The sequence below is a fragment of the Muntiacus reevesi genome, chromosome 4 (assembly GCF_963930625.1).
Source record: "Muntiacus reevesi chromosome 4, mMunRee1.1, whole genome shotgun sequence".
NCBI classification, from domain to species: Eukaryota; Metazoa; Chordata; class Mammalia; order Artiodactyla; family Cervidae; genus Muntiacus; species Muntiacus reevesi.
Genome location: NC_089252.1, coordinates 169,536,997 through 169,560,710, shown reverse-complemented (window position 1 = coordinate 169,560,710; position 23,714 = coordinate 169,536,997). Strand labels below are relative to the sequence as shown.

General features: G+C 57.0%; 1 protein-coding gene across 1 annotated transcript; it reads right to left on the bottom strand.

The window, feature by feature from the left end:
- Positions 1-918: 918 nt before the first annotated feature.
- On the bottom strand, positions 919-23,516 carry CTDSP2 (CTD small phosphatase 2). Its single transcript, XM_065934741.1, has 8 exons — positions 22,963-23,516; positions 9,945-10,093; positions 8,382-8,420; positions 7,877-7,978; positions 7,234-7,290; positions 5,002-5,094; positions 4,694-4,879; positions 919-4,528 (listed from the first exon to the last, which is right to left on the bottom strand). Exons 1-8 carry the CDS (start codon positions 23,024-23,026, stop codon positions 4,403-4,405), a joined length of 816 nt encoding a protein of 271 aa, XP_065790813.1. The 5' UTR covers positions 23,027-23,516; the 3' UTR covers positions 919-4,402.
- Between the last annotated feature and the right edge of the window lie 198 nt (positions 23,517-23,714).

The following is a 23,714-nucleotide window of genomic DNA, read 5'->3' as shown; positions in this document are numbered from 1 at the left end:
TTCCCAGTTTTCTGGCAGCGGGTAAGCAGTGTTGAGGAACCACCCAGTGTGGGAGGCTCCAGGCCCTGCTGCCTTCTCTTAGTAATGGCTGTGCAGACACTGGGTTATATTTGCTTGGGTTTGCATCTTAACCGCATTTTCCTAGTCCTGGCCAATCACAGCCAACCTAGCCCTGGGCTTGACTTATTCAAACCAGAGGGAAAGCTTTATCTGTTCCTATTCAAAACAGCAAAAACAGGAGCAGACTTTTAAAGGCTTCTTTTTAACTCCAGTTCCACGCCCTGATCTAATTGATTTTTAAAAAGTGCAGTCCATCAATAATGCAGGAAAGACAGCGGGAGGATATGATGCTTGCCATCCTGTAGATATGAATGCATCACACCGATGGCAGGAGGCAGGGCTGGGCCGCCCACCGAGCCCCGGGGTGTCCAGGCTGGCCAGCGCCTCCCCCAGAAGCTTCTGGGCATTTCTTGGAGGTGAAGTCTGGGTGAAGGGCCTACGGTGTGTTATCAGGTCATCCTGTTTTGTCCTTCGGGGGTCACATGGCAGTCCCATCAAAACCGGAGTGCCTACTATATGCCAGGAAGCACTGTCCAGTTCCAGGGCTCCCACTCTGGGAAAACCAGTCAGGGGCGCAGAAGGAAGACGCTAAGTTCCCAGTCCCCCCCAGGGCTTCTGGTTCCTCCCAGACGTCAACAGGCCACCAAGCATATGCTTATTAAGCACCTGGAAGGAATGGGGTTGGCTCCACCCAGGGGCCAGGGAAGAGCTGATGGAGCCCGACTTCTGCGACCTTGGGCAGAATCCGTGTGCTGAGTCCAGAGCTGGCCTCCCAGCCTCATCATGACAGAAGCGTTTTGAGGGAAGAAGGGGGTGGGGGGTGTTCCGAATGAACAACACCAGGGGCAGGAGACAGTCCCCATTCATGGATGGGTTTTTTAAACCCACTTTTATTCATTAATTGTAAGTAATACAAATATTTCAAAAATATAAACAGACACTTAATGGCATCCTACATTTCAAGTTTTTGAATACAACAAATTTATCAAATTATGGACTTGTAAGCAAGGTGGTCAGAACCCCAGAGCCCAGTCACAGTGGGAGGCAGACCTCCCTGACCCTCCAGACGGCGTCTTGAAGGGGGTTGAGCGGCACAGCACAGGTCAGATCTGAGATAACTACAAGCAAAGAAGCTCGGGGCCCCAAAGGTCAGAGTCTGCTCCAGGGGCAGGCCCCACAGCATTGAGAGGATGTGGCAGGGGGTCAGACCTCTGCCTCCCCGGCTTGAATGCAAGTATTTACTGGTTTTTTGTTTTTTTTTTTTAAAGACAAAACTAAAACCTCATTTTACAAAAAAGGCAACTGAGGGACAACAGTAACAAATAACTAAATGAAGACCTAAAGGGGAAAACAAGACAGGCTCACCTCCTGTAGACACCTGACCTGGCTGGGACGTGGGGCGCAGACAACCTTGGAAGGGGATGGGGAGTTGCCTCACCGAATGAGGCCCCTCAGGGACAGGCTAGGGTTGCAAACAGAACAGAACGGGACCCACTTCCCAGGGAATGACCGCCTCTAGACTTCCCATGCTGTCAGCACAGACAAGCTTCTGGGCCACTGTGAACAGAGGTGAATTCATACACTTATAAAATGGTCCAAATCTTTGGGAGGCAGGAGGGAATTAAACAGAAGGTCCCAGGTTAACTGAAGGCAAATCACCTCCACCTCTCTAGTGAGGGACCACGGGTCCGCAAAGGGTCCCCTCTACAATGTGCAGAGTGGAGACTCTCACCTGACCCTTTCCAAACTGGTCCTGTGTCCAAAGCTCCCCCTATGAGAGGGACAGAACATCAGGCTTTTGATTTAGAAGCCCAATCAGAGAGACACGCCGTGTCCCTGAAGAGGCACCTTAAATAACTGAACTGGCAGGTGGGCAGATTCCTGGCATGGCTTGAACTGGGGTTGGCCAAGCCTGGTAGCCTATTGCTTCCCAAAGGCCAGCCTCAAACAGGAAGTGCTGGTAGGAAACCCTGAAACAGATCCTGGGGTGAACTGGCTCCTCCTTGCAATCTTGCCCTCCTCCCAAGTTGAGTCTGGCCTGATTCCTCTAAGGAGCAAGTTTTGCAATCACCCCTTGCCCCTAACACACTGAAATTGGAGACCAGAAAGCCCCAACGACTCCAGGCTGGCTGGCCCACACGGGTGGACCCCACTTGGGCGGACCCCGCTTGGGCGCATATTTGGCTGCGCTGCCGCTCCGGGGAAGGGAGGAGGGGCGAGGGGGTGCAGCGTCTCTGGTTAGGAACCGCAGGGGAGGGGCGGGGGTCTGGGCAGACAGGCCTGCGGAGCTGGGCTTCATGCAGAAGTAGCGTGCACTCCCGGGTCATCCTGGGCCCTGGGCATGACTCCTCGGAGCACCCAGACAAGCCTGACAGCAAAGTGGGTGGCACTGGCTCTGCCTAGAGACTAGGGGACCCAAAGGAGGGCAGGAAGGGTCCTTGGAACTCGGTCAGCCTAGAGCCTCTTATTGCTTGTTTAGTCAGAAAAGCTTGGCTGGACGCCATGGCAGATCTGGCCCGAGGGCTGACCCTTTGAGTGGGGCTTAGGAGAGAGGCCCCCCTGTGATACCAGAAGAGAGGCTTAGGCCAGGGCCTTGGAATCAGAAGCTCCTACTTCCCTTCAGGAGATGTCCTTCCTGGCCAGCCCTGGAGCCCTCCTTCCCCACCTGCATGGAGCAGGAACCCACAGGCACCAGGAAATGCTGCTGGGGAACTGGCCACACACGCCTGGGGGGCCCTGCTCCACTCACGTGACGCCAAAGCGGGAGAGAAGGCCTGACAACCTTGCGGCGGGCGGGGTCACGATGCCGGAGGACCCTGGGCAGCCAGAACCCTGAGCTGCTTGCCGTTCTGCTGCCCGGTCCCGATGAGCTCCTCAGACTGGCCCAGTGCGTGGAAACCGGACGGGATAACGGGGGTGAGTCCTGAGTGGGCGGAGTTCTCGCACCTGAAGCAACTTACAAACGCTTGGCGACACCTGCCTCCAGGGAGAAGGGGGTGGGGGTGACAGGAACCCCACCAGAAGGAGGGAGGGGTGGCCGCGGTTAAGGCAGTGATCTGAGGCGGGGCTCCCTCTGGGGGGCCCCTGTGCTCCCAGTTACAGCAGCTCTTCCCCTTTTGTTTCCATCCTGGGGAAACTTCCTCTCTGTGGCTTTTTTTTTTTAAAAGCATTTCACTATTAAGAAACTTTGAAAGCAGAGAGACTTGCAAAGCACAGGCGAGTGGAGCGGTCGGGCACACCTGTCACTGTTGGCAGGGCGCACGTGTGTTTCATCGGCAAACTAAGCGCAGACAACACCCAGCCCCTCCGCCGGGAAATGCAAGCACGCCTGGGGCTCTGCAGAGAACCAGCGCCAGCCAGCCGGGAAGGATGAAGACACTCGGCCAGGCCAGGCCCCGGGGGAAGACAGAGGGGAGAGCCCCGCCCAGAAACAGGAGGGTGGGCCCGGGCAGTCCTGTGGCAGCACCAGCAGATTCCCTGAAGGCAGACGGAGGCCCAGGCCTCGCGGACAAACACTCACGCTCATCCCCGCACCCTCGGGGCCTCCCACTCTCACCCCGGGCCCAGGACTGCAGCTCTGTCAGAAACAGAACAGCCCAACACTGTATTTAGAAAGAGAATTTTAAAACAGAGTCAAAAGAACGGAAATCAGTTATCTGTCCTCTTCCAGGGCAGGGAGAAGACCTCCTTCCTCACAGGTTCAAGACTATGGCTAGGTGGCGAGGAAGGCAGGCCTGGTGCCCAGGCCGTGGGAGACGCAGACAGGACCCGAGTCAGGCGCTCGGGCCAGCTCTGGAAACAAGTTTTCATCTTCCCAGAAATGTCGCTTCTCTGCAGCAGCTGGCAAGAGAAAGCCTTCAGAAAGATGCACGCCTGGGGCGCCCGAAGGCAGCCCCAGACCCCATCTTCTCCTTGGCATAAACCTTAGAACACTGAGGAAAGGCCACAGGCTTGGCAACGGAGCCTTCGGCAGTCTTCAAGCCTGCAGAGCCTGCAGGAGACAGACTCGAGGAGACTCCCGATCCTTCAGTTTCTCCCCCAACCGGAAACGCGCATATCCTGGGGCCACAGTTCAAGGCAAGACGGACACACGCACGCAGACATACACACACACGCACGCTCGCTCACATCTCAGGAACCCAACTCAGACAGCCGGGAGCTCTGGGTGTCGCTGGTCCGCTATCTGCCCACTCGGCACCTAACCTGTCTGAGAGCTCTTTCCCATCACGTCTGTGTCCAGGCCGCGTCTGGTTAAACGCTCCCGCTTCCTCTGTCAGGCTGACCATGAAGGCACAGTGAGGAAAGGCCCTGCTGGGACGGCCGCGGCCGGCCACGGGGAAGGCTAGGGGGCCCGCAGCTGCCCCAGGCTGGTGTAGACGTCCTCAGCTCCGCTCAGCTCCTCAAAGATCGGGATCAGGTTAAGCAACTCCGTGTCCGCCATGTCGTCAAACCAGGACTGCACGGGCACCTGGGGAGGGAGAGGGCGGCCTGAGCCTCCTGCCCGGAGCCCCCGGAGCCTGGCCCCGGCTGCCGTGCCGCCCCAGTCAAGCCCACAGCTCCCCCCGCCTCTCCCCCTCCCCTCCCAGGACAGGGGCTCGCCCAGCCCTGCCGCGTGGGTGTGTGGACCACTCACTGCATTCTCCGGGTGGAAAATGTAGGAAGCAGGCGAGTTGTCCAGAATGAGGGTTTTCCGCAGGTCCCTTCCCAGGCGGCTGAGATCCTTGACGTAGCAGCCCTGGTGGAACACACAGGACTCACGGAACAGGCGGGCCCGGAACACCCCACACCGGTCCAGCAGATCCGTCACCGGGTCGGCATACTGGGAGGAGAGAGGCAGCTTTCTGTTTGGACGCGATCCTGGTTTCCCCGGGGCCTCCTGCGGAGCTGCAAGGAGCTGCCACACCTGCTCCTGGTCCCTCGCTCCCCACCCGCCCCCAATACCTTAGCCAGGCTGGCGGTGAAAAGGACACATTCGAAGAGCTCCCCCATCCGCCTCAGGAACTCGTCCACATACGGCCTCTTGAGCACGTACACCTGAGGAGCAGCAGAGCGGACTGCTGGAGGCCCTGTGCGGGGGGAGCTGCACCGCATCAGGCCCCATCATCACTCGCACAAGTAGGCGCAGAGCTGACGCAGTCCGTGCGCCCACAACCCCGCCTCTGGACCACCTGGCCGGCAGCCTGCTGCCCCACAAACCGGGGCGCTGGCATCACCTCCTCACCAAGCTCCTGCTGGCTTGGTGGTCCCAACCTTGACCCAGCTCAAAAAGAAACAAAAACACCTCAGGTCCCAGGAGCCATCTCTTTCCAGCGGTGAACCATCAGCTGCCTCCAGAAACAAGTAATCAAGAATAGGCCTCACAGATGGAAACAGCCTATCCTGGATTACTTGAATCCAGCCACAGCCTCGGCAGGAGTTTCCTATCCTTGGTTCTGGCAGGATAGTCAGTCCAGGTCCCCATCAGGCAAGGTCGCAGATCTTTCCTAACCTCACGCCCTCCCTTGCGGAGCTTCTCTGAAATGCACCAGGGGAAAAGTGGCCTGTTCCCCTCTCGTGACCACAGACCCAATACCCCGTAGCACCTTGCCCTCGTGATTCCCAGCCACTTTGTGCCTCTCCTGCCAGCCACCCCGCCCCTCGTGTCACCTCTCATCGCCCTGCACAGTATGGCCAGGACGCTTCCCTGGGTGCTTGTTCCTCATGGCCTCTGTTCCCTGCTCCAATCCAGGTGTTCTACTGTCATCCAGCCTACGTAGGTGCTCCTAGAACCATCCCTTCAAAGTTCTTTTGACCCACCTCCCTCCCAACTCAGGAGCGTGTGCCTCTATGATCCTTCCTCCTGGAGGTGTCCTGGACTGGCCGTCACTCACCAGACCCCTCCCAGCTCTGCAGCAGGAACCCTCTGCTCCAGGTAGCCACAACTGGGCCTCCTCTCATTTATCATTTCTTTAACCTTTAACAGGTCCTCTCTTCTTCCTGGTTATTCATCAAGCTTGGCATCCTCTCACCACTCTTTGCTGGAAACCCAACTTCTGCATGTAGATGCCCCACTACCACCGCCACCCCCAATCATGTAAAGCTCGCCCTTTCCCATCCTTCACACCTCTCCTTGCTGGCCAGGAGCTCACCGTGTCTGTCTGTCCATCTGAAGACGCGCCCTGTCTCCTCTGAGTTTTGTGCATCTCTATACACCCAAGTGCGTCGCTCAGTTGTGCTGACTCTTTGCAACCCCCTGGACTTGCAGCCCACCAGGCTCCCCTATCCCTGGGGGATTAGGGGATTCTCTAGTGGGGGTTCTCCAGGCAAGAATACTGGAGTGGGCTGCTGTTCCCTTCTCCAGGGGATCTTCCCAACCCAAAGGGTTGAACCCGGGTCTCCTGCATCCTTGACCATCCGCCCCACCAGGGAAGCCCTCGAGCAGACTATGAAGCGCTGCCATTCAGAGTCCGGCACCAGGCCTGGCGGAGCACCTCAGCTGGGAGGAGGGCAGCGGGGTGAAGGGAGCTTTCAATGGACATAGGAGAGTGACGACCACCCATGGGAGCCTCAAGCCCCATTTCCCTACAAGTAACTCTTCTGTTTGACTATTAACACCACAGATCCTTAACCCTGGACTGAGCAGGTTACACAGGCCCAGAGTCTGCTCTTACTTAGAACCAAGTGTTTTCTGATAGATGTGTACTGGGCATTTATTGTGTCAGAATCCAGTGTAGGGACCCAAGGGGAGAGAGCAGCATAAAGAGATACAGAGGAGGAGATGCCTGAGCTGGGAAGGAAGAAAATTAACCAGCTAGATGGAACGGGTGGGCAGGGGAGGAAAGAAAACACAGCCAGTACTGGCTTCCTTGCCTGTAACAGGCAGAGACACCAACTCTTCAGATCAGAGAAAATGTAATAAAGCGTTAACAGTGCTGGTCACATTCAGTGGGGGCAGGGCAGTAAGAAAATGATAGCTATTACTATGATTAAATAGTACTTGTTTTTTGAAAAGTTTGGCTACAAGGAGAATAAAAATGGCAGCTTGAGGTGACTGGGGGGCTGAATTTTTTAAGATGAGGAAGCCTTGAGTGTTCAGGGTACCAATATCAATGGAGAGACTGAAGTCACAGGAAAGGATCAGCTGCCGGACACAAGCCCCGAAGCATAGAGGGCCCCGGGCCTGGCAGCACTCACCTGGTGAGTGGTCCCTTCGATCTCTACAGGCACTATGAAGTCAGCGTTGTTGATTGGCTGAAAGGCAGAGGAGTTAATGAGTCAGCTTAAGAGAAGGGACAAGAAGCCCAGCCACACCCCAGTCCTGGCCACGGCCCGTCCCCTGGGAGGAGGGGGAGGGTCAGATCTCGGAGGCTCCAGGGAGCGCCTGCCGCCCCACCGGTGGCTCCTGCCCCAGTAGAGGCTGCAGCATCCCTTCTGGTTTTCCCTACCCACCACCACCACCTGCAAATTCTACCTGAGCCGAGAGTCTCTGGGCCCTGTTAACAAACGTCCTGACAAGGAGGCGGGGACAGGGCCCACGCTGACTCCCGGCCCGCAGCCCTCCTCCGGGCCTGTCCTGTACAGAGCCCCGGGCGCCTGTGCTGGGACACGGGGCGGATGCGGCCTGTCGGCAGTGACCAGAGGGAGCAGCAGCTCCCGCTCAACGTGCTCTGGAGTGGCCGCCAGGTATCTGTGATGCCAGTGTGGCCACATCCCAGAGGCCGGCCCTCCCACCTCTAATCACTCTTCCAGCACTAACTTGAGGCCAATTCATGGCACCTGAGTCAGGTTCCCAGGACAGCCCGAGACGGGTGAGGAAGGGCTCCAGAGGTCACGTTACCTTAAAGGAACTATGCACAAGGGTTTCATCCAAGTCAATGACCACACAGATTCTTCCCTGATCTTCCTCTGTCACCTCTGGGAGCAAGCAGGTCCCTGGAATCTAAAACCAGAGCCAAGGTGCTGAATCTGCCACCAAGAAAGATTAATTTCCCTTAACAGAACTCTGGGCAGAGCTGGGCCCACTGAGACGGAAGATGCCCCCCACCTCAACCCAAGAGAAGGGACACGAGAAGACCAAGAGGAGAAAAAGCAGAGACTGACTCCCTGCTTCCATCTCCCCAGGGCCTGTGCAGTGATCCGGATACTGGAGGCGGAGGCCAGCTGTCCCCTCCACGATCTAATGCCTTGCGCATCGTGGGCCTTCAGCGAATCTCTGGGACAAACAATTCCCAGGTGGGGATCTAGCCAGCAAGATACAAGGCCTCAGGACATCACCACATGGGGCTAGCAGGGATCACCGGGCCTCAGGGCGTCCGAGCACACACCCTGCGGGCTGCACTCACCTGGTAAAACTGGTACTGGAGGCACTGCAGCAGGTCCGACTGCGGGAGAGAGAGGAGGTCAGTGCCGGCCGCCGGGGCCTCTCCTGGCGTCTAAGCCCATGCAGCCTTGCGGGGGAGTCTCCTCCCCAAGATCCCAGCCCCCGGAAAACCCTGACATAACAAAAGTGACTGTCCTTCAGAGCTGGGCAGGAAGGGGCCGAAGTCTCCCTTCCCCACGAGGCCTGGTGAAGGGTGGAGAAGGCAGGGTCCCTGAGCTCGCCTGCCACTGCCCCTCAGAGGAACCGGGAACCGACGCAGCTGATGCAGCTGCACAGTCAGAACCCCTCACTACAGAGGCTTCGCCTCTTGCTGAGTCCAGAAACCCAGGCTTTTCCTTGAGAACCTGTCTTTTTCCTATGTTCTCCGTGGGGGCATAGACGGCGGGTGTGTGTGTGCATGCGTTGAGCCTCTACAGAACACAAGGAAGCTGATGTGAGCCCACACTGTGGTCCTAAAATGTGAAGGGAGATAGACTGCAGAGAGATCAGAAACGTTTTTTCTGCCTTTGGCTAATAATAAAAATGTTATGGTTGTAGCAAGCAAGTGATCTTAATGGAAACCCTGAAGAAAAATGAAAATCCTTGCACTTAGAGAAACAATGTTGGCATTTTACTGCATTTCCTTCAAGCTTGTTTTAGCAGTCTTTCCCCCTCATGATAGGTAATTTCGCTTTCTGCTTTTTGACTTAGAGTTGCAACTCAACACTTCCACATCGCTGTGAACTCTTAGTAAAAGCTAATAGTTCAGCTAATACTGTCACCTTGTACTTCATTTAACTATTTCCCTGTTTTGGACAGTGAAGCACATGTCTACAGCCTGGCTTTGAAAGAGAAGGAGGACAGCTAAAACTTGGTGGTTCAGAAAGAAATAACAATGGCCTATGGGGAAAGAAGAATTTTTGCCCCCACCTCTGAGATGCCAGATATATCAGAGACACCCTACATATTTCCCAATGCCTCTAACAGGTACAGCTCGGAGTGCTGCAAGGGGTTATCAAGAACTGTGACAGAATTTCAATTCCTTGGTTCCCTGAAAGTTCCTTGAAAGATAACTTGGAGGTTATCTTTGCTTAGTTAAAAATAAAAACAACAGTCACAGGACTTAAAGCCAGAGAGATTTGAGTCCAAACCCTGATACTACCATTTACTAACCAATAAAGAGCTACATAAACCCTCTGGGTTTCAGTCTTCATGTCTATGAGCTGAAATCCTTGTCTATCTGGAGGCTGCTATGGGTCATATGAGACAACATATGCAAAATGCCTTGCACAGTTCCGGGAACTTGGAAGGATCTGGATTACAGGGGGCCGTCAGAATCCAGAGGGACATCCAGGTGGTGCACACCACAAATGGGAATCAACGGGAGGATGTCCCATGATGGGAAGGACAGCAAGGGGCTCCTCTGGGCCCGAGATCTTCTGACGAAGGCAAGGCTGGCTCGCCCTCCCGCTGTGGTTACAGTGACCCTGACTCGCCCACGGCAGCCCCGGCCTTGCTGGCATCGCACCGCCCTGGACCCAGCTACCTTCGCGATGGTGTTGGCTTCCTCCTTGTAGGGGGAGAGCTCAGTGGAGGAGGTGGACTGGCCAACATGCTGGGCACGAAAACAGCAGAAAAGGGCCTTGAAGATGTTACGGCCACGCGGCTTCTTAGGAGAGGACTTGGACACCAGGCCTGGAGAGGAGGGAACGACAGAGGCGTTAGCTTCAGGGCATCCACGGACGCGCACTTCCCACGCTGTGTTGCCGCTAGTCTGGAAGCTCCACTGGGGCACACGGTGCGGGCCAGGTGAGCAACCAAGTACAGGCACCAGTGAAACGCACACGTTTATCCCAACATCTCTGTGAAGTACAAACACAGGCACCCCAGTCCCGGGTTTGGGAAATGAGCTGCGTAAAATTTGCTCTGAATTTGCACAGTGGGGGGAGGGGCACTGAACGATGGGGCCAGGCACAGAATCCACTTTGATAACAGCACACCAGGAAACCCTCGAGATGAATTCACAAAACCAAATACCCTCCCTACCACCAGTTCCCAGAAGACTACCCATTCTAGAGAAGGGAGTGAGCTAGACCCCTTCAAGCTAGCGGAGCTCCTGTCCTGTTCTGGGTCAGCTTCCTTCAATGCCTGATCAGTTGGCAGCACTGAGCCCAGACAGACAGAAAGCAGAACAGCTTCAGTCTCAAGAAGAACCTACATGCTTTGTTCACACCCCTGTGTCCCTCCCACATTCCAGCCGCTTTCCTTACCACTCCCTCTCCTCTAAGACCACAAGAAGGTCATCTCCTGGGACATGTGCATCCAGCACTGGGTTCTGGGTTCATGTCCCTGCTTCTAGGCTGTAACTGCTAAGCCCTACCTTTACAATTTGGGCTTTGGAAATACAAAGCCATCTTAATCGGAGGGTTGGTAAAGCAGCCCCAGAAAGGTCAAGCTGATACAAAAAGCTATAGGTATTACAGGATCAACCAGAAACAGGCCTTGGAAAATCTTTTTGAAGTTCCTTTTATTTTCAGATGAACCGTTCAGCACCTGGGCTGCAGTGGCAGGAAGCCACGCTGTGTCCTCTGGTCAGAAGGGGGCGCTGCATCGCTGCCGCCAGGGTGGGCCTCGGCCACAGGCCTGCCCTCCCGAGTCCTCCCTCCTGCAATCCGCCTCACTCCACCGCCAGAGGGGGCTTCGGCCACGGGCCTGCCTTCCCGAGTCCTCCCTCCTGCAATCCGCCTCACTCCAATTCAAGGCAGAAGGCAACCTCCAATGCAGGAAAATAAGCGCCGGAAATGCCGCCACGGTGAGGACAGGCTTCCACGTGCAGTCGGGTTTAGGGAGGGAAAGGGGAGGCAAGGTGTGCCTAAACCCCATCCCAGCGCGGCCAGGCTCCCTCAGCGCAGCCCCCAGAGGGCGTGCTGCACCTGTTCAGAGGCCGCTCCTACAGAAGTGACGGAAGAGACATTTACCACCCAGTTCCTGGGCTGCCTGAGCCCCTGGAGAGGAGGGAAAACCAAACTCTGTTCCTGGGACCAAGGATGAGGAAGTGGCTGCTGACCCTCAGTCCTAAGTGGCAGTCAGCTCCGTCCCGGAACAACTGGCTCAGCTCTGGCTCAACAGAGAGGCTGAGGTCAGGCACCGGTCGGTCCAGCCTAGCCCGCTCCCCTCCCTGGATCAGGCAGATCCCCTGACACTGGCATGACCACTTATAACCTTTCAGAACATGTTCAGGCTTCCTCAGCGATTAGCCTAAAAAGCTGGATATCACTCTTGAGCTCCTGGCCCTGGTGGAAAAAACAAGATTTCCAGGGACTGGGGATCCTGGCCTGAAGGAAGAAGTTGCACTGGAGACCGTGCCGAAAGCCCCTGAGTCCAGGAGACAAACCTGTGAGCAGAGACCAGGACGTAAAGACCGCAAGGTAAGAGGTTCCTTGGACTTTTTCCTACTCTGAATAATCTATGCAGAAATCAGAGAGAAAGGACAGTTTCTCCACCTGTCTGTATGGCCCACGTTCAATACCAAGCCCCGGGACTCAACCAGACGCTGACACAGAGCTGCGAGACCAAAGCTGAACCCTCGCTTTTCCTCTGGCTTATGCTTTCTTCACGCAGAACCACAATCAGAGGCTTAACCCAGGCACCGAGCCTTTCTGAAAAGGCCACAGGGCCCAAGCCGTTCCTGAAGAGAGGCCGTCAAGAACGCACTCAGCATCTTAGTGACAGACGCTGTGAAGGCTGAGTAACCCTGGGAGGCAGGGGGTGACAGGGGCAGCTGGCTGGGGCCACGGAGAGGCCTCGCTGGCTCCCGCTGCGGGAGGCCCAGCAGGCAGGAGCGCCGCAGCCTCAGGGGGAGCTGTGGGGGGCGGCTGGGGGCGCCTCCGCTTGGCCCGGACTCTGCAGGGGGTGAGGGTCCTCTCACAAACCCAGTGTGACCAGGCAGCCCCTGGGCCTCAGAGACCACGAATGCCGTGACCCTGCGGGCAGGCGCTCGGAGCCTCGGGAGGGGACCCAGACCCAGAGCAGCAAGGTCAGCACCCCAGACGGCCCTCAGCACCCCGCCCCCTCCAGGGCCCACTCCCTCAGTCGTCCTCGCCTTTACAAACACGGCCACTGAGAATCCGTCAGGGCCTCTTCGGCCGCCCCCGACATGGCTGCCTCCTGACGGGGCCTGCGACGGCCTCCGGCTTCTAAGCAGCTGGTGCTCAGAACTCTGGCTGAGTCAGTGACTCTGGGGCCTCCACGGCCTGTGAAGTCTTCTGTGCAACTGCCCAGAAGAGTTAGAAAGAAGCTCCCTTATGAGGAGCGGTGGGCAGACGGAGGAGCTGAGCACCTGAGGCAAGCCACTCAGTCCTTCTGGGCCTCAGGCATGTTTACTGAGCGCCAATGCCGTGCCAGGCCCGTGAGGAGACACCTGACATCACCGTTTCGTGTAATCCTCACTACAAGCCCACCTACAGGCACTAGTCCGCCACTTCATAGAAGGCTTAACTAAGCACAGCGGTGAGGTGACCTGCGCGAGGTCACTCGGGTAGTAGGACAGCGGAGCAGGGATGTGAACCCAGATCTGCCTGAACCCAGAGGCAGGTGTCGGGTCCCCAACGGCTCAGGCATTGTGAGCATCCATCCCTGCAACAAGTGGGAAGCGGTGGGGCACTCTCAAGATTTCTTTTAGAGTGTTCGCTCTGCTCCTCTTTAGGCTGGGCTGGTGAGGATCAATTTGGGGTTTGGCCCTCTTCTCTGCTGCCCTTGTGGGCAGTCCCTGAAAGGGGTTCAGGGGTAAAACAGTACAAGGCTCTGGGATCCCATTCTGAGGCTCCCTTCACCCCCACCCGGCTCTGGCACCCACTCTGACTGGCAGACACCTCTGGGAGACCAAGAGGACACGGGGGGAGGGGGAGGAGCTGGAGCCAGGACTCTGGTCAGAGGTCCACTGTGCTGAGAGGGTTTCAGAGTGAGGGGAAGCACCCAGGGTGGGATCTGAGCCTTGTGTCAAAGAGCCTGTCACAGGACTGCTTTCAGTCTGCACTCGGCATGGCGCTCCTGACAGCCAGGGACCGCACCCTCTCCCCAGGAGAGTACTGGGCGGTGGGGATTTCACAGCATACGGTTTCCTCGGCAAGGGAGGGCAGGACTCCGGTGGGTACCACAGAGCTCCATTACTGACGAGATCCTGCGCCCCCTGTTCCAAACCTCTGGTCTGAGGCACTGATCTGATGGGGGGACCTCTGGCTTAAGAAGAACGTGTGCAGGTCGCCGAGAAAAGGGAGGCCAGGATACCCCTTCAGCTCACTGCTGCAAAGATTCCTACTGAGGCAGGATGTGAAGAGAAAGGGCGATGGGGGAGGCACTGCCCCCCTCCCCCCAGGATCACCAGGGCTGGGGTCCGGGCCCTGCCAGTTCCCCACTCAGCCACACAGCTTCTTTGAGCCTTAGTTTCCTTATCCGTTAACTGGGATAACAAGACGACCACTCCTGACTGCGGAGGACAAATAAAACTTACCAAGCACAGTAATGAACCGTGCAGAATAAACCTAAATCCCATGCTGGTTTTAATGAGTTACTAAGGAAAACGACCGCACCGTGGCATCCCCGTGGGCCTCCCGCCCCAGCACGTGGCTGAAGCTCAAGAACAGAAAGTAAGAACGGTGCCAGAGGAGCTCTGATCCTGAGCAGGTTTCAAAAAGTCAAAGCCACCCCATATCTTCTCCCCCGTTCACTACAAAAGTTGTTTCCCACTTGCAAACTCCCTGGCTGGCATCAGCAAGTAACAGGAAAGCAGGTGAGGCCATTCCACTTGAGATAAAAGAGTGGTCTCTCCCCTTGTGTCCGCCATGTCTGCCCCCAAGAAGCACCAGGTGGGGATGCTATTTACCTCTGCCTCTTAAGAAGCTAGTGCATAAACATGCGTACACACACACACACACACACACACACACACACACACACACACACACACAGATGGAGAATGGCTTTGCCAGGACAACACTATTTTTAACCTCCTTCTGAAGGTCAGGCTCAGATATCACCGTTGCCAACAACACAGCTTCGTGTCCCAGCAAAGGAACTCCTCACAGACCTGCCTGGGATTCAGCAGAAGGCAAGCTCTCGGGCTGTCGGGCTTTAACAAGCCCATTCATGCAGAAGGATGCTTTCTTGGTTCACCCCTCAAAAGTGCTTCTCTCGCCACCATCTCTCATCCCCCCACGGCAAAGGCTGTCGCCCGGCTATCACTATAATACAAAATGGCCTCTCGGAGGGCCTCCCTCCCCTCAGCGTTTGAAGGAGCGTGTTTGGAGCGTTTCCGGCCTCTGCTGGCCAGCTGCCTGGGACCTGAGGCCAAGACGCATCTGATTGGGGCTCCCCGTGGAGAGGAGTCCTCCCGGGCCCCCAGCACGGGCATCCGCGCCTTGGCTGAGGAGAGGCCTCGAGGCGCCAGGCGGACGGAAGGGCTCTTGGGCCATCAGGTGAGTCGGCGGGGAACCAGGCGAGAGGTGCCGAGGCGGCGCCCACACAGGAAAGACCAGAAACAAGGGGAGGCTGCGGGCAGCGCCGCGGTGCCCAGCTGCTGGCACTGCTCCCTCCAGGTGGCGAGGCAGGCGGGGCCTCGCCCGGCTCAGCACTGGCCCCCTGGTCCCACAGGGAAGCGTGAGGCTGACGGCAGGGACTTTTAAAAAGTTCTAGCTACGCTGTCTGGCTCACGCTGGCGGGCTCTGCAGGAGCGCCATCCCTGCGGCCAGCCGCGGGGCTGTCCTGCCTACACGGACGCCTGCATTAGCTCTTGCCAGGGCAGGAGGGCCCCCTGACTGCCTCTCTCCTAAGAAAGGAGGACCTCTTTCAGTCCTGGGTCCTTCAGGCCGTCTGTGGGGTGGGAGTGGGGGACCCGGGCACCGGCAACCTCGTCTGCTTTTCCCCTGCCCGCTCTGGCAGTCTTGTCACCGGTCACAACATGGGGCCACAACTTCAGGGACCTTCCCTCAAGGACAACTCAGTCCTGGAAGCAAGGCACTCGTGGCAACTTCTAAAACAGGACCAAGATAAGTGGGTCAATTTCAGAGTCAGCCTTTAAAAGAGTTATTGGCAAAACACCCTTCGGGCAGCTCTAACGTATTTTAGAAACAGGCTGGGGCTCCCGGGAGAAAGAGCAGGCCCCGGACCAGAGCGTCTCCTCACAGGTGCGTCAGGAGCAGGCTCAGACACAGCCCACAGCAGGGGGCTCTGGGAGGATGTCAGGAAGCGAGCGGATGGCCCACCGCAGCAGCAGGGGCAGACACGAGACGCCACCCAGGAGAACCCAGAGGCTGGACCCGCCCTGGTTTCTGTGCGAGGCACCTGCGGGGCCAGAGATGTCGGCTGGGAGACCGGGAGCCACCCCTCCCGCCTCGAGCCCCCCTCTTCCCGAGGAGGTGCTGAGCAAAGCTCTCTGGGCGGCTAGAGGCCAAAGGAAGCCTGCCAGCAGGACACGGCCATCCTCTCAGTGGCCGTTTCAGCCCCGGTCTCCTCTCTGCCCGATTCCTGGTGGTGAAGACCTGAAGAACTTAGAGCCTCTTCTCTCTCCAGCTTGGGAGCCTGTTCTAGGCAACACATGCGTGAGCCTGAGATGGAAACAGAACGCAGGCCCAGGATACAGCAAGGGCCCCTCGACCATCTCTCCTCTGACCAGTGAGCAGGGCGGCGACACAGGGGTCACGGACTCAGGCTTCCATCCTGGCTCTGCTGCACGTAAGGTGTGTGGCCTCAGGGCTCAGCTTCCTCTGTAGAACGGGCAGACTGACATCACCTACTTCTCAGAGGTGGTCTGGGTGTCCTGCCCTAGTGGTACTCTTCGTAAAGTCAGCTGCTTCCCTTCAGTACAAGGCGCTTTCATACCCTTATCTCAGGCTCCAACTCAAAACGGCCACAGTGAGAGGCCACAGAGCTTTCTTCTCATTTCAGAGGTCACACAGAGGTCATGGCAGGGCCAACCTTGGGAAATGGCATTTTCCAAGACTCCACAAAAACCGATCATAGACACACACACTCTCTCTCGTTGAGGGTGGCCAACCATTTCCTTCCTTCCCTCCTTCCTCTCCTGGCTGGCCCGTGCAAACGAACGGGAAGGAGCCTGCAGGGAGTCTGTCCACCTACAGGGTCACTCACCCGCTCCCCCCACAGCCCAGCTGCACGTGGGACCAACCCACCCATCTCGACGTGTCCTCTGACAGCGCTGAGCTGGACATCAGGAAACCTGGCGCCTGCCCCAGCTCAGCCGCTCACGCAGCCTGTGGGCCCGCCTGAGGCCCAGCCGCCCCGGGCTGTCTGCCTGAAGGCCGATCAGGAAAGGGCCAGGCTGCATGGTCCCTTATGCGGCGGCTTCAGGTCGCCTGAAGCTTGAGCAGGTGTCCTGAGAGGTGGCCTGCACAATGAAGAGAAGAGGCCGGGGTCAGGGTCAGTCCGAGCTGCCCCGAAGCGGCCGCGTTCCCATGGACAGCGTGCTTGGTTTCTCGGCGGAGGATTTCCTTACCTGTCCAGAGGCGATCATTCCTACCTCACGAGGGCACCGGGAGGCTTCAGTGAGACACTAGGTATGAAAGCTAAGTGCTCTCTAAGTGTCATCTGTGATCATTACTGGCGAGCGAGGACCACGACTGTCCCCTCACACTCAGAAAACTCCTGGACTCCCTTTCAGGAGCCATGGGGTGGTCAACAAACAGCAAAACTGGATCCCTCCAGGGACTCTCCATGTGCAAGGCTAAACAGGCAGCTGGGCCCCTGCTGGCTCACCTGGCTCTTCTCCAGGGACACCTGTCAGACTCACAGGGAGCACTTGGAACACGCGTATGCCCGGCCCACCTGCTCATCCTCTGATCCAGTAGGACCCAGGTGGAGGCTGTATTTTTAGTAAGTGTCACAGGAGAGTCTGATGTGTGTCCCTGGCTGAGAGCCAATGTCTAAAGGCTGCCAGTGGTCCTTGACTAACCCTTCCAGGACCGGAGGGTGATTCAGTTAGAGAACCCAAGGTCCCTTTCCCCGCTACATCCCACTGCCTCAGTGTCTCTGCAGGCTTCAGGGACTGGCACCCCAGAGCCTGATTTTCCTTTCTAGGGGTACTTGCTCTATTCTATCAAAGAGTCAAAAGACCCAAGCCTGCCGTCTCTTACTATACGTCCTTGTTCCTGAGGAGGAGGCCCGAGCCCCCTCAGCGTACCCAGGAGACACTTCTGAACATCTGTGGTACACGCTTTGAGCCTTCTCATGAATCTGCTTGGCTCTCACTGGGTTTGGGGCCCCATTTGTTCCCTGAGATCTACGTGGGTGGGAAGGAGAAATTCTACAGGACGCAAAAGAGATAGGAAGAGGTACTGAATAAAAAGGGAGTCAGAGCAGAGTCTGATTTGGGGTGGGGGCGGGGAAGGAGACGGGGACTAGGATCGCCTGGGAAAGAAAAGGAGCAGGCAGCAGGTCTGCCGAGAGATCAGGTTAGAGGCTGACCCCTAGAATAGCTGACGAATAAAACAGAACAAGCCCGTCACTCCTGCCCCGGAGGCCGTGTGCTTGCTGGAGTGCCCCTTCTGCCGTAACAGACCTCAACAGGCACAGTGAGACCTGAAGGGCCGGGCACTCGGCCAGACAAAGAAACTCTGTTCTGCTTGGCCTCTGGTACAGACAGGCTTCCGGCGCTAAATCCTTTTCTCCTCTTTGACTTCTACTAGTTCATTCCTAAGATGTGCATGGTAATAAACTCATCTGCATCTCAGTTGGGAACTGTTCCTCCCCTACAGAAGAGGGCCACACCCAACCCCACGTCCCCAGGACGAGCGAGCTAACACAGCGCTCCGGGACGGGGGAGAAGCACTTTAGCGCTGCTTGGGCTTTCTCAGGCTTCACCCCAAAGACACAGAAACAAAGGCACGGCTTTGGAACATCTGTTTCTCTTCAAAACCCAGTTTCTTTTTCTCTCCTTGTTACCAAAATTTCTTAAAACATATATATATATATATATATATATATATATATATATATGTATATATGGAATCTCGCTGGGTTCTTTAACTCTTGAAGCGAACGCAGACAGGAAGACCATAGCATGCAGTTGTCTCAAGTCTTCAATGCGCCCATTTCTGAGGGACTGAGCAACTGTTCAGAAGACTTAGACTTCAGGGACTCTTCATAGGAGATGTGTGGCTCCCTGGCCTCCTGCCACCCCGGATGCCTGGGCTCCAGAAAGAGAGCAAAGGCCCAAGGCACATTCCACTTGCACAGAATCCCACCCAGTGTCACGGGCACAGGGGCGTCTGCGCAGCAAGGCTGTGACCCCCCCCCCCCCGTCCCGAGGGCTTACACTCCACATTAGTGCCCTTCTGGCCCTCAGCCGCCCGTCTCTAACAATAAAACCCACATGGGTATTTTGCTGCTTGTACTGTGTCCTTCGGGGAATGGAGGAACACTGGAGTGGTGGTCTAGCTGTATAAAAAAGAAGGATGTTAACATTTTTCAATCATCTACTAAGGACCAGGCATTACATATGTGTAGAGACCAACACTTCCATTTTACAGAAAAGTCACTAAGAACAGAGAAGTGATTTGTCAAGTCTTACTGTAAACAGGGAAAGCAGGGATTTGCACCCAGGCCGGAAGCAACCAATTCTGCTCCCCAGCAATTCTCCCTAACTCTTTTAACTGCTGCCCTGCCTTCCACCCTCCCCTCCCCAATCCCCTCTCCATCCCAAGAGACTAGATGACAAGATGTCTATAAGACAAGAGCTCAACCTACCCAAAAGCTGGGAGGAAGAAAGTTGAGAAGGGGAAGGGACACATACTTACACATAAATACATACTGTCTTTCTCTTGCTTAGTAATGAACACATGTACTAACTTCACAGAAAGATTGGGCGCATCAACTTACTTCTATTTACCATTTTAACAAAGTTTGTGATCATAAGGGATTTGGAAGATCCCACTGAGAGCGTGAAAAGGGACCTCTCTTCCATTCAGCTTAAGACCCCTATAGTTGAGAGGGAGGAGACAGGAGTCAGGGACACAACCACCTCTGCCATCTCTGGAGGGGCTTTCACAGCAATCCCTGAGTCTAGCTCCACCGCAAACTGTCCAAGTCAGACTCAGCAGCAGAACTGCAAACTCCCAGCCCAGGATGGCGGGCATTTACAAACATGGTTGCTGAGTTAGCAGGCCTCCCTTGGGCTGCTTTGGCAGGGAACAAACACAAGTGTCAGTCACCACCCAGGCCCCCACCCCACTCCAAGGTGGGGCAACAACTCCAAAGGAGACACAGGAGTGAGGCTCAGTGGCCACAAAGAGGCCAAGGTGGAGGCTGGGCCAGGAGGAGAGAGGAACCCGTGGGGCGGGAGGAGCCAGCTATAAACACACACCCTGGACGCTCACCCAGCAAGCTGAGGAAGAAAGCCAAACTCTTCAAGTTAAGGGCCTAGCTACAACTATAGTGAAACGTGTCTGAGCTTTTACGTGAGCAAATAAGGCAGAATTTCTCCCTTGCACCGAGGAAGCAAGAGTTAGAAAAACCTGCCACCATCCTAACTTAGGGATGGTCAGTCACCAGAACCTACTACTAAGACTCGTGAGAAGACAATCCAAAGCATCGCCATCAACTGTCTGAAAAGGAGGGGCATCAGGTTCCACAAAACAAAACGGAAGCGGGCCCCAACTCCCATAGAGGGGCTATGGGTCACTCAAGCTCTAAGAAGAGGTTGCCCCACCCTGCGATTCACCCCGGGAGGTTATAAACTAACCTATTTCCTTGGCTTCTCCCCATCTAACCCCGAAGCCAAAGGCACAGTCTCCCAGCAACGGGGAGACATCTTCGAATGTCTGCCATAAATGGCACTTTCCTAACCAAAGTGATACTAACTTTGCTTTTTCACTTTTGATATACCTACCACACAGCCCTATCCTTGCTGTACCAGCGAGCCATTTCACCCATCTGTCTAGGGAGATGGTCCAATTTGGGTCCTTTCATCATCAACGCTTTCAGCAACTTTGTTCTACTTCCCCTACTGTAATTACTTTTGAATCATCAACACACCCAGCCAGCCTTAAAGCTCTGAGAGCAGAATGCTAAAAAAGAAAAAAAAAAAAAAAACCCTGCAAACAACTTCACGAAAAAACCACCCAAGCTAGGAGCCATTTGTATTTTTCTAGAAATTTACTGATGAATAAACTGTCTCAGTACTCCTTCCCCATTTTTCCAAAGGGAGGCTGAAGCCTAGAGATAGGACACTGAAGAGGAGAGAGGGCCAAACTCTTAGAGAGAAAACATCTGCTCCCCACCCCAACTTTTTTATTTTATTTTTTTAAGATGCAGGATTTGTTTGTAAAGGATGAAGGAGTCAGAAAGTTGGCTTGCTGGTTGCTGTTTGCCCAAGCAGTTTAGGAAGAAAGCATGTCTTCTCTGGAATGCAGTCAAATTACAGGGGAGGAGAGAGACCCCCAAGCTGCCAGCTTGAAGATTCAGATTCCTCCAGGGATAAGTTTGAAGGATAAACCACACACACACAAAAAGAAAATTGTTAACTCTAAAAATTCAACCAACATCAGCAGCTAAAGACTGTCAAGAAGCCAGTCTTGCTTGCTTTCTGCTATCCTCTTCCCCACCACTTGCCCTGGTGGATGAAACTTCCAGCTTTGACTGGTAAGCTGTCTCTTCAGCAGTCCAGCTTTCCCCCACTCCTGGTGTGGTCCTCTCCCTGGAAGGGCACCCTCCTGAGCCCTTACAGGAGGGGAGGACCAGAGTGGGTCCAGGGCAATTCTTCCCCTTCTCATCAACACTGCCCCCTCTGGAATCCTCCATCCACACATTTCTTCATTTTTGGCTAGCGCTTGGAGTCTTTTCCTCAGATGGGATTGGGAAGAGAGCGGGAACAGTCAGGAGTGAAGTTATAAAAACAGAAAGCCTCCCCTCTTCAGCCCTCAACACAGCTGAGCAGCAAGAGGAGGGGTGAAGCTGCAACCTGGTTAGTGACGTGGCCAGGAGAGCAGGGAGTCAGGGGCTCTGGGATCTGAGCAGGCAAGGCTTAACCTTTAAGGGAGGCCAGCGGATGCAGGAAGCACGCACTACCTCCCGCCCCCCAGCATTTCACCAAGGGAATCGGGGAATGGTGAAACCACCAGCCCAGCTTTTTAGCCTCTAGGCAAGTTGGGGGTGCTCCTTGGGACCAGGAACCCCCGAAATAAGTGATCTGCTGACTGATGTTGCCTAACAGGGGGCTCTGGGGCTACACCGAGCCCCCAGGGCTGGCCCCCCTCAAGGCACTGGGCCTTTTTGCCCTGTTCTGGGGGATCGAGGGATGAGCAGGGACGCTCCGAATTTGGTCCCAAGAGCGTGAGCTCCCCAGCCTACCCAGGCCAAGTGGCCCCAGTCTGGGAAGTTCTCCAGAAAAAAAAAAAAAAAAAAAAAAAAAAGACGCTAGTCCTTATTCCCCGCGGAAATTCTGTCCGCTCTTCCAGACACATTCCTCAAGGCCCGAAGAGGAACGTGGGGGAGGGGGAAAGAGTTTCGGGGCCTTCTCCAGGACCAAACTCAAAGATCCCACCCTCGAACCCCCACCTCGGCCCAATCACGCTCCAGTCCCCAAACCCACACTCAGAGAGGGCCCGAGACCCCCCTCGTATCTCCCCGCGACCCGCAGGAAGGCGGGGGCCGCTAGCCGCTGCCCACCGAGAACTCGCACTTTTTCGCAGCGCGATTCAGAAACACGCCGGGTCTGATGCCATCCGGCGAGTTATGTAACCAGGGACACCGTTCTCGGGCTAAACAAACGCGGCTCTGTGTGTGGCGGCGGCCCCGGGGAAGCGCACCGGGGCAGGGAGGGGCTCCGGTCGGGCCTTGGGGTCGCGCTTGTTTGCTCAGCGAAAGCGACAGGACGCCGCCCGGCGAGAGCCCCGCGCGCCGAGGTGCCTGGCCGGCAAGCGGCCGCGGCCCGACCAGGTCCGGGCGGCCAGGGCTCGGCCCCTCCCCCACCGCGGCCGCCCCCGCCTCCGGGCGGTGAACTTGGTCCCGAGTCCCGCCGGACGCCGTCCCCGCCCGCGGCCCGAGCAACCCCGGGCTCCGGCGGGGGTGAGGGGGTGCGGGGCCGGGGGGTGGGGCTGGGAAGTGCTGGACTCCCGCCCCGGCTCCTCTCCAGCCCGAGACCGCCCGGGACCCCCTCTCCCCTCCCCTCCCCAGTCCTGTACTCCCGAGCCGCGCGCTCGCGTGAGGGAAAGTGACGACCCCACCCCCTAACTCTGGAGAGGACGGACGCGAGGAGGCTCGCGCTTCGAGCGCTCACCCCTCAGTCTCTCTGCCCGGAGAGGGGGGTGCAGAAAGGGGTGACAGCTGCGCGGATGACGCCCCTCCCCCTAGGGCGCAGGGAGCCCGGGCCCGGCGCGGCCCTCGGCCGGGTCTGGGTGCGCACCAGGACGCAGGGGCGGACGGAGCGGGGGATCCGGCCGGAATCGCCCACTCTGAGCCCCGGGAGGTCAGGGGCCGAGACCCGGGTTCGCTGCTGTGCTAGCCCCCTCCCCGCCTGGGGGCGACGCAAAGTTTTGGGAAGTTGCTGCCCCTACCTTGCTTGGTGAGCACCAGGGCGTCTTCCCTCCGCGCCTGGGTGATGATGGAGCCGTGTTCCATCTAACAATCCCGCGGGCCCGGGCTGGCTGGGCGGGAGGACGCGCGGGCGCACGGGCTGCGCTGGGCTGGGCTGGGGGGCCTGGGCGGGGGCCCGCTCCGGCTCCGGCTCCGGCTCCCGAGACTCCGACTCCCACTGCTGTTCACATCCCGGCTCCTGTTCCCTCCCTGGGCCGGGAAGGGGGGCGGCCTGTGTGGAGAGCGGGCGACCCGGGTAGCGGCTCTCCCGGGTGCCCCCAGCCCCGATCCCCCGGCGGTAGCTCCGGGCTCCTCAGTTTGGGTCCAACATGGAGAATCCGGAGCGAAAACAAGAGGAGGAAATGGGACACGGGGCGGTTTCCAGGCCCCCCCCTCCCCTCCGTACTCCAGATAAACAACCCGCGGCCGCAGCGCCCACCCCCGCGCGCCTCCAGGCTCCGGACCCGGCCTCTCTACAGCCTGCAGGCGCTCCCCGCTTCGGGGCACAGTCCTAGGCCCCGGGCCCCTCCACCTGTGAGCCGCCGGGGCTGCGGAACATCCGGAGCTTTGCAGTTTTGTTACGGAAAAAGCGAATCCCCGAGGGGGGTGGGGTGGCGGGCGGGTTGGCTGGCGGGGGAGACTTGAAACCGCTCCGGCATTCCGATTGGCCCTCTCCGAGAAAAGGGGCGGGGCCCCTCCTTACTATGCGGTGCGAGGACCCAACAACATTCCA

What these genes read in the sequence shown, in the direction of transcription:
- CTDSP2 (XM_065934741.1), bottom strand. Translation starts at nt 23,026, where the DNA reads ATGGAACACGGCTCCATCATCACCCAGGCGCGGAGGGAAGACGCCCTG. An exon ending in CCTGGTGCTCACCAAGCAAG is followed by an intron (nt 10,094 to 22,962) that starts GTAGGGGCAGCA and finishes CCTCCTCTCCAG; the next exon opens with GCCTGGTGTCCAAGTCCTCT. An exon ending in TCCAGTACCAGTTTTACCAG is followed by an intron (nt 7,979 to 8,381) that starts GTGAGTGCAGCC and finishes CTCTGGTTTTAG; the next exon opens with ATTCCAGGGACCTGCTTGCT.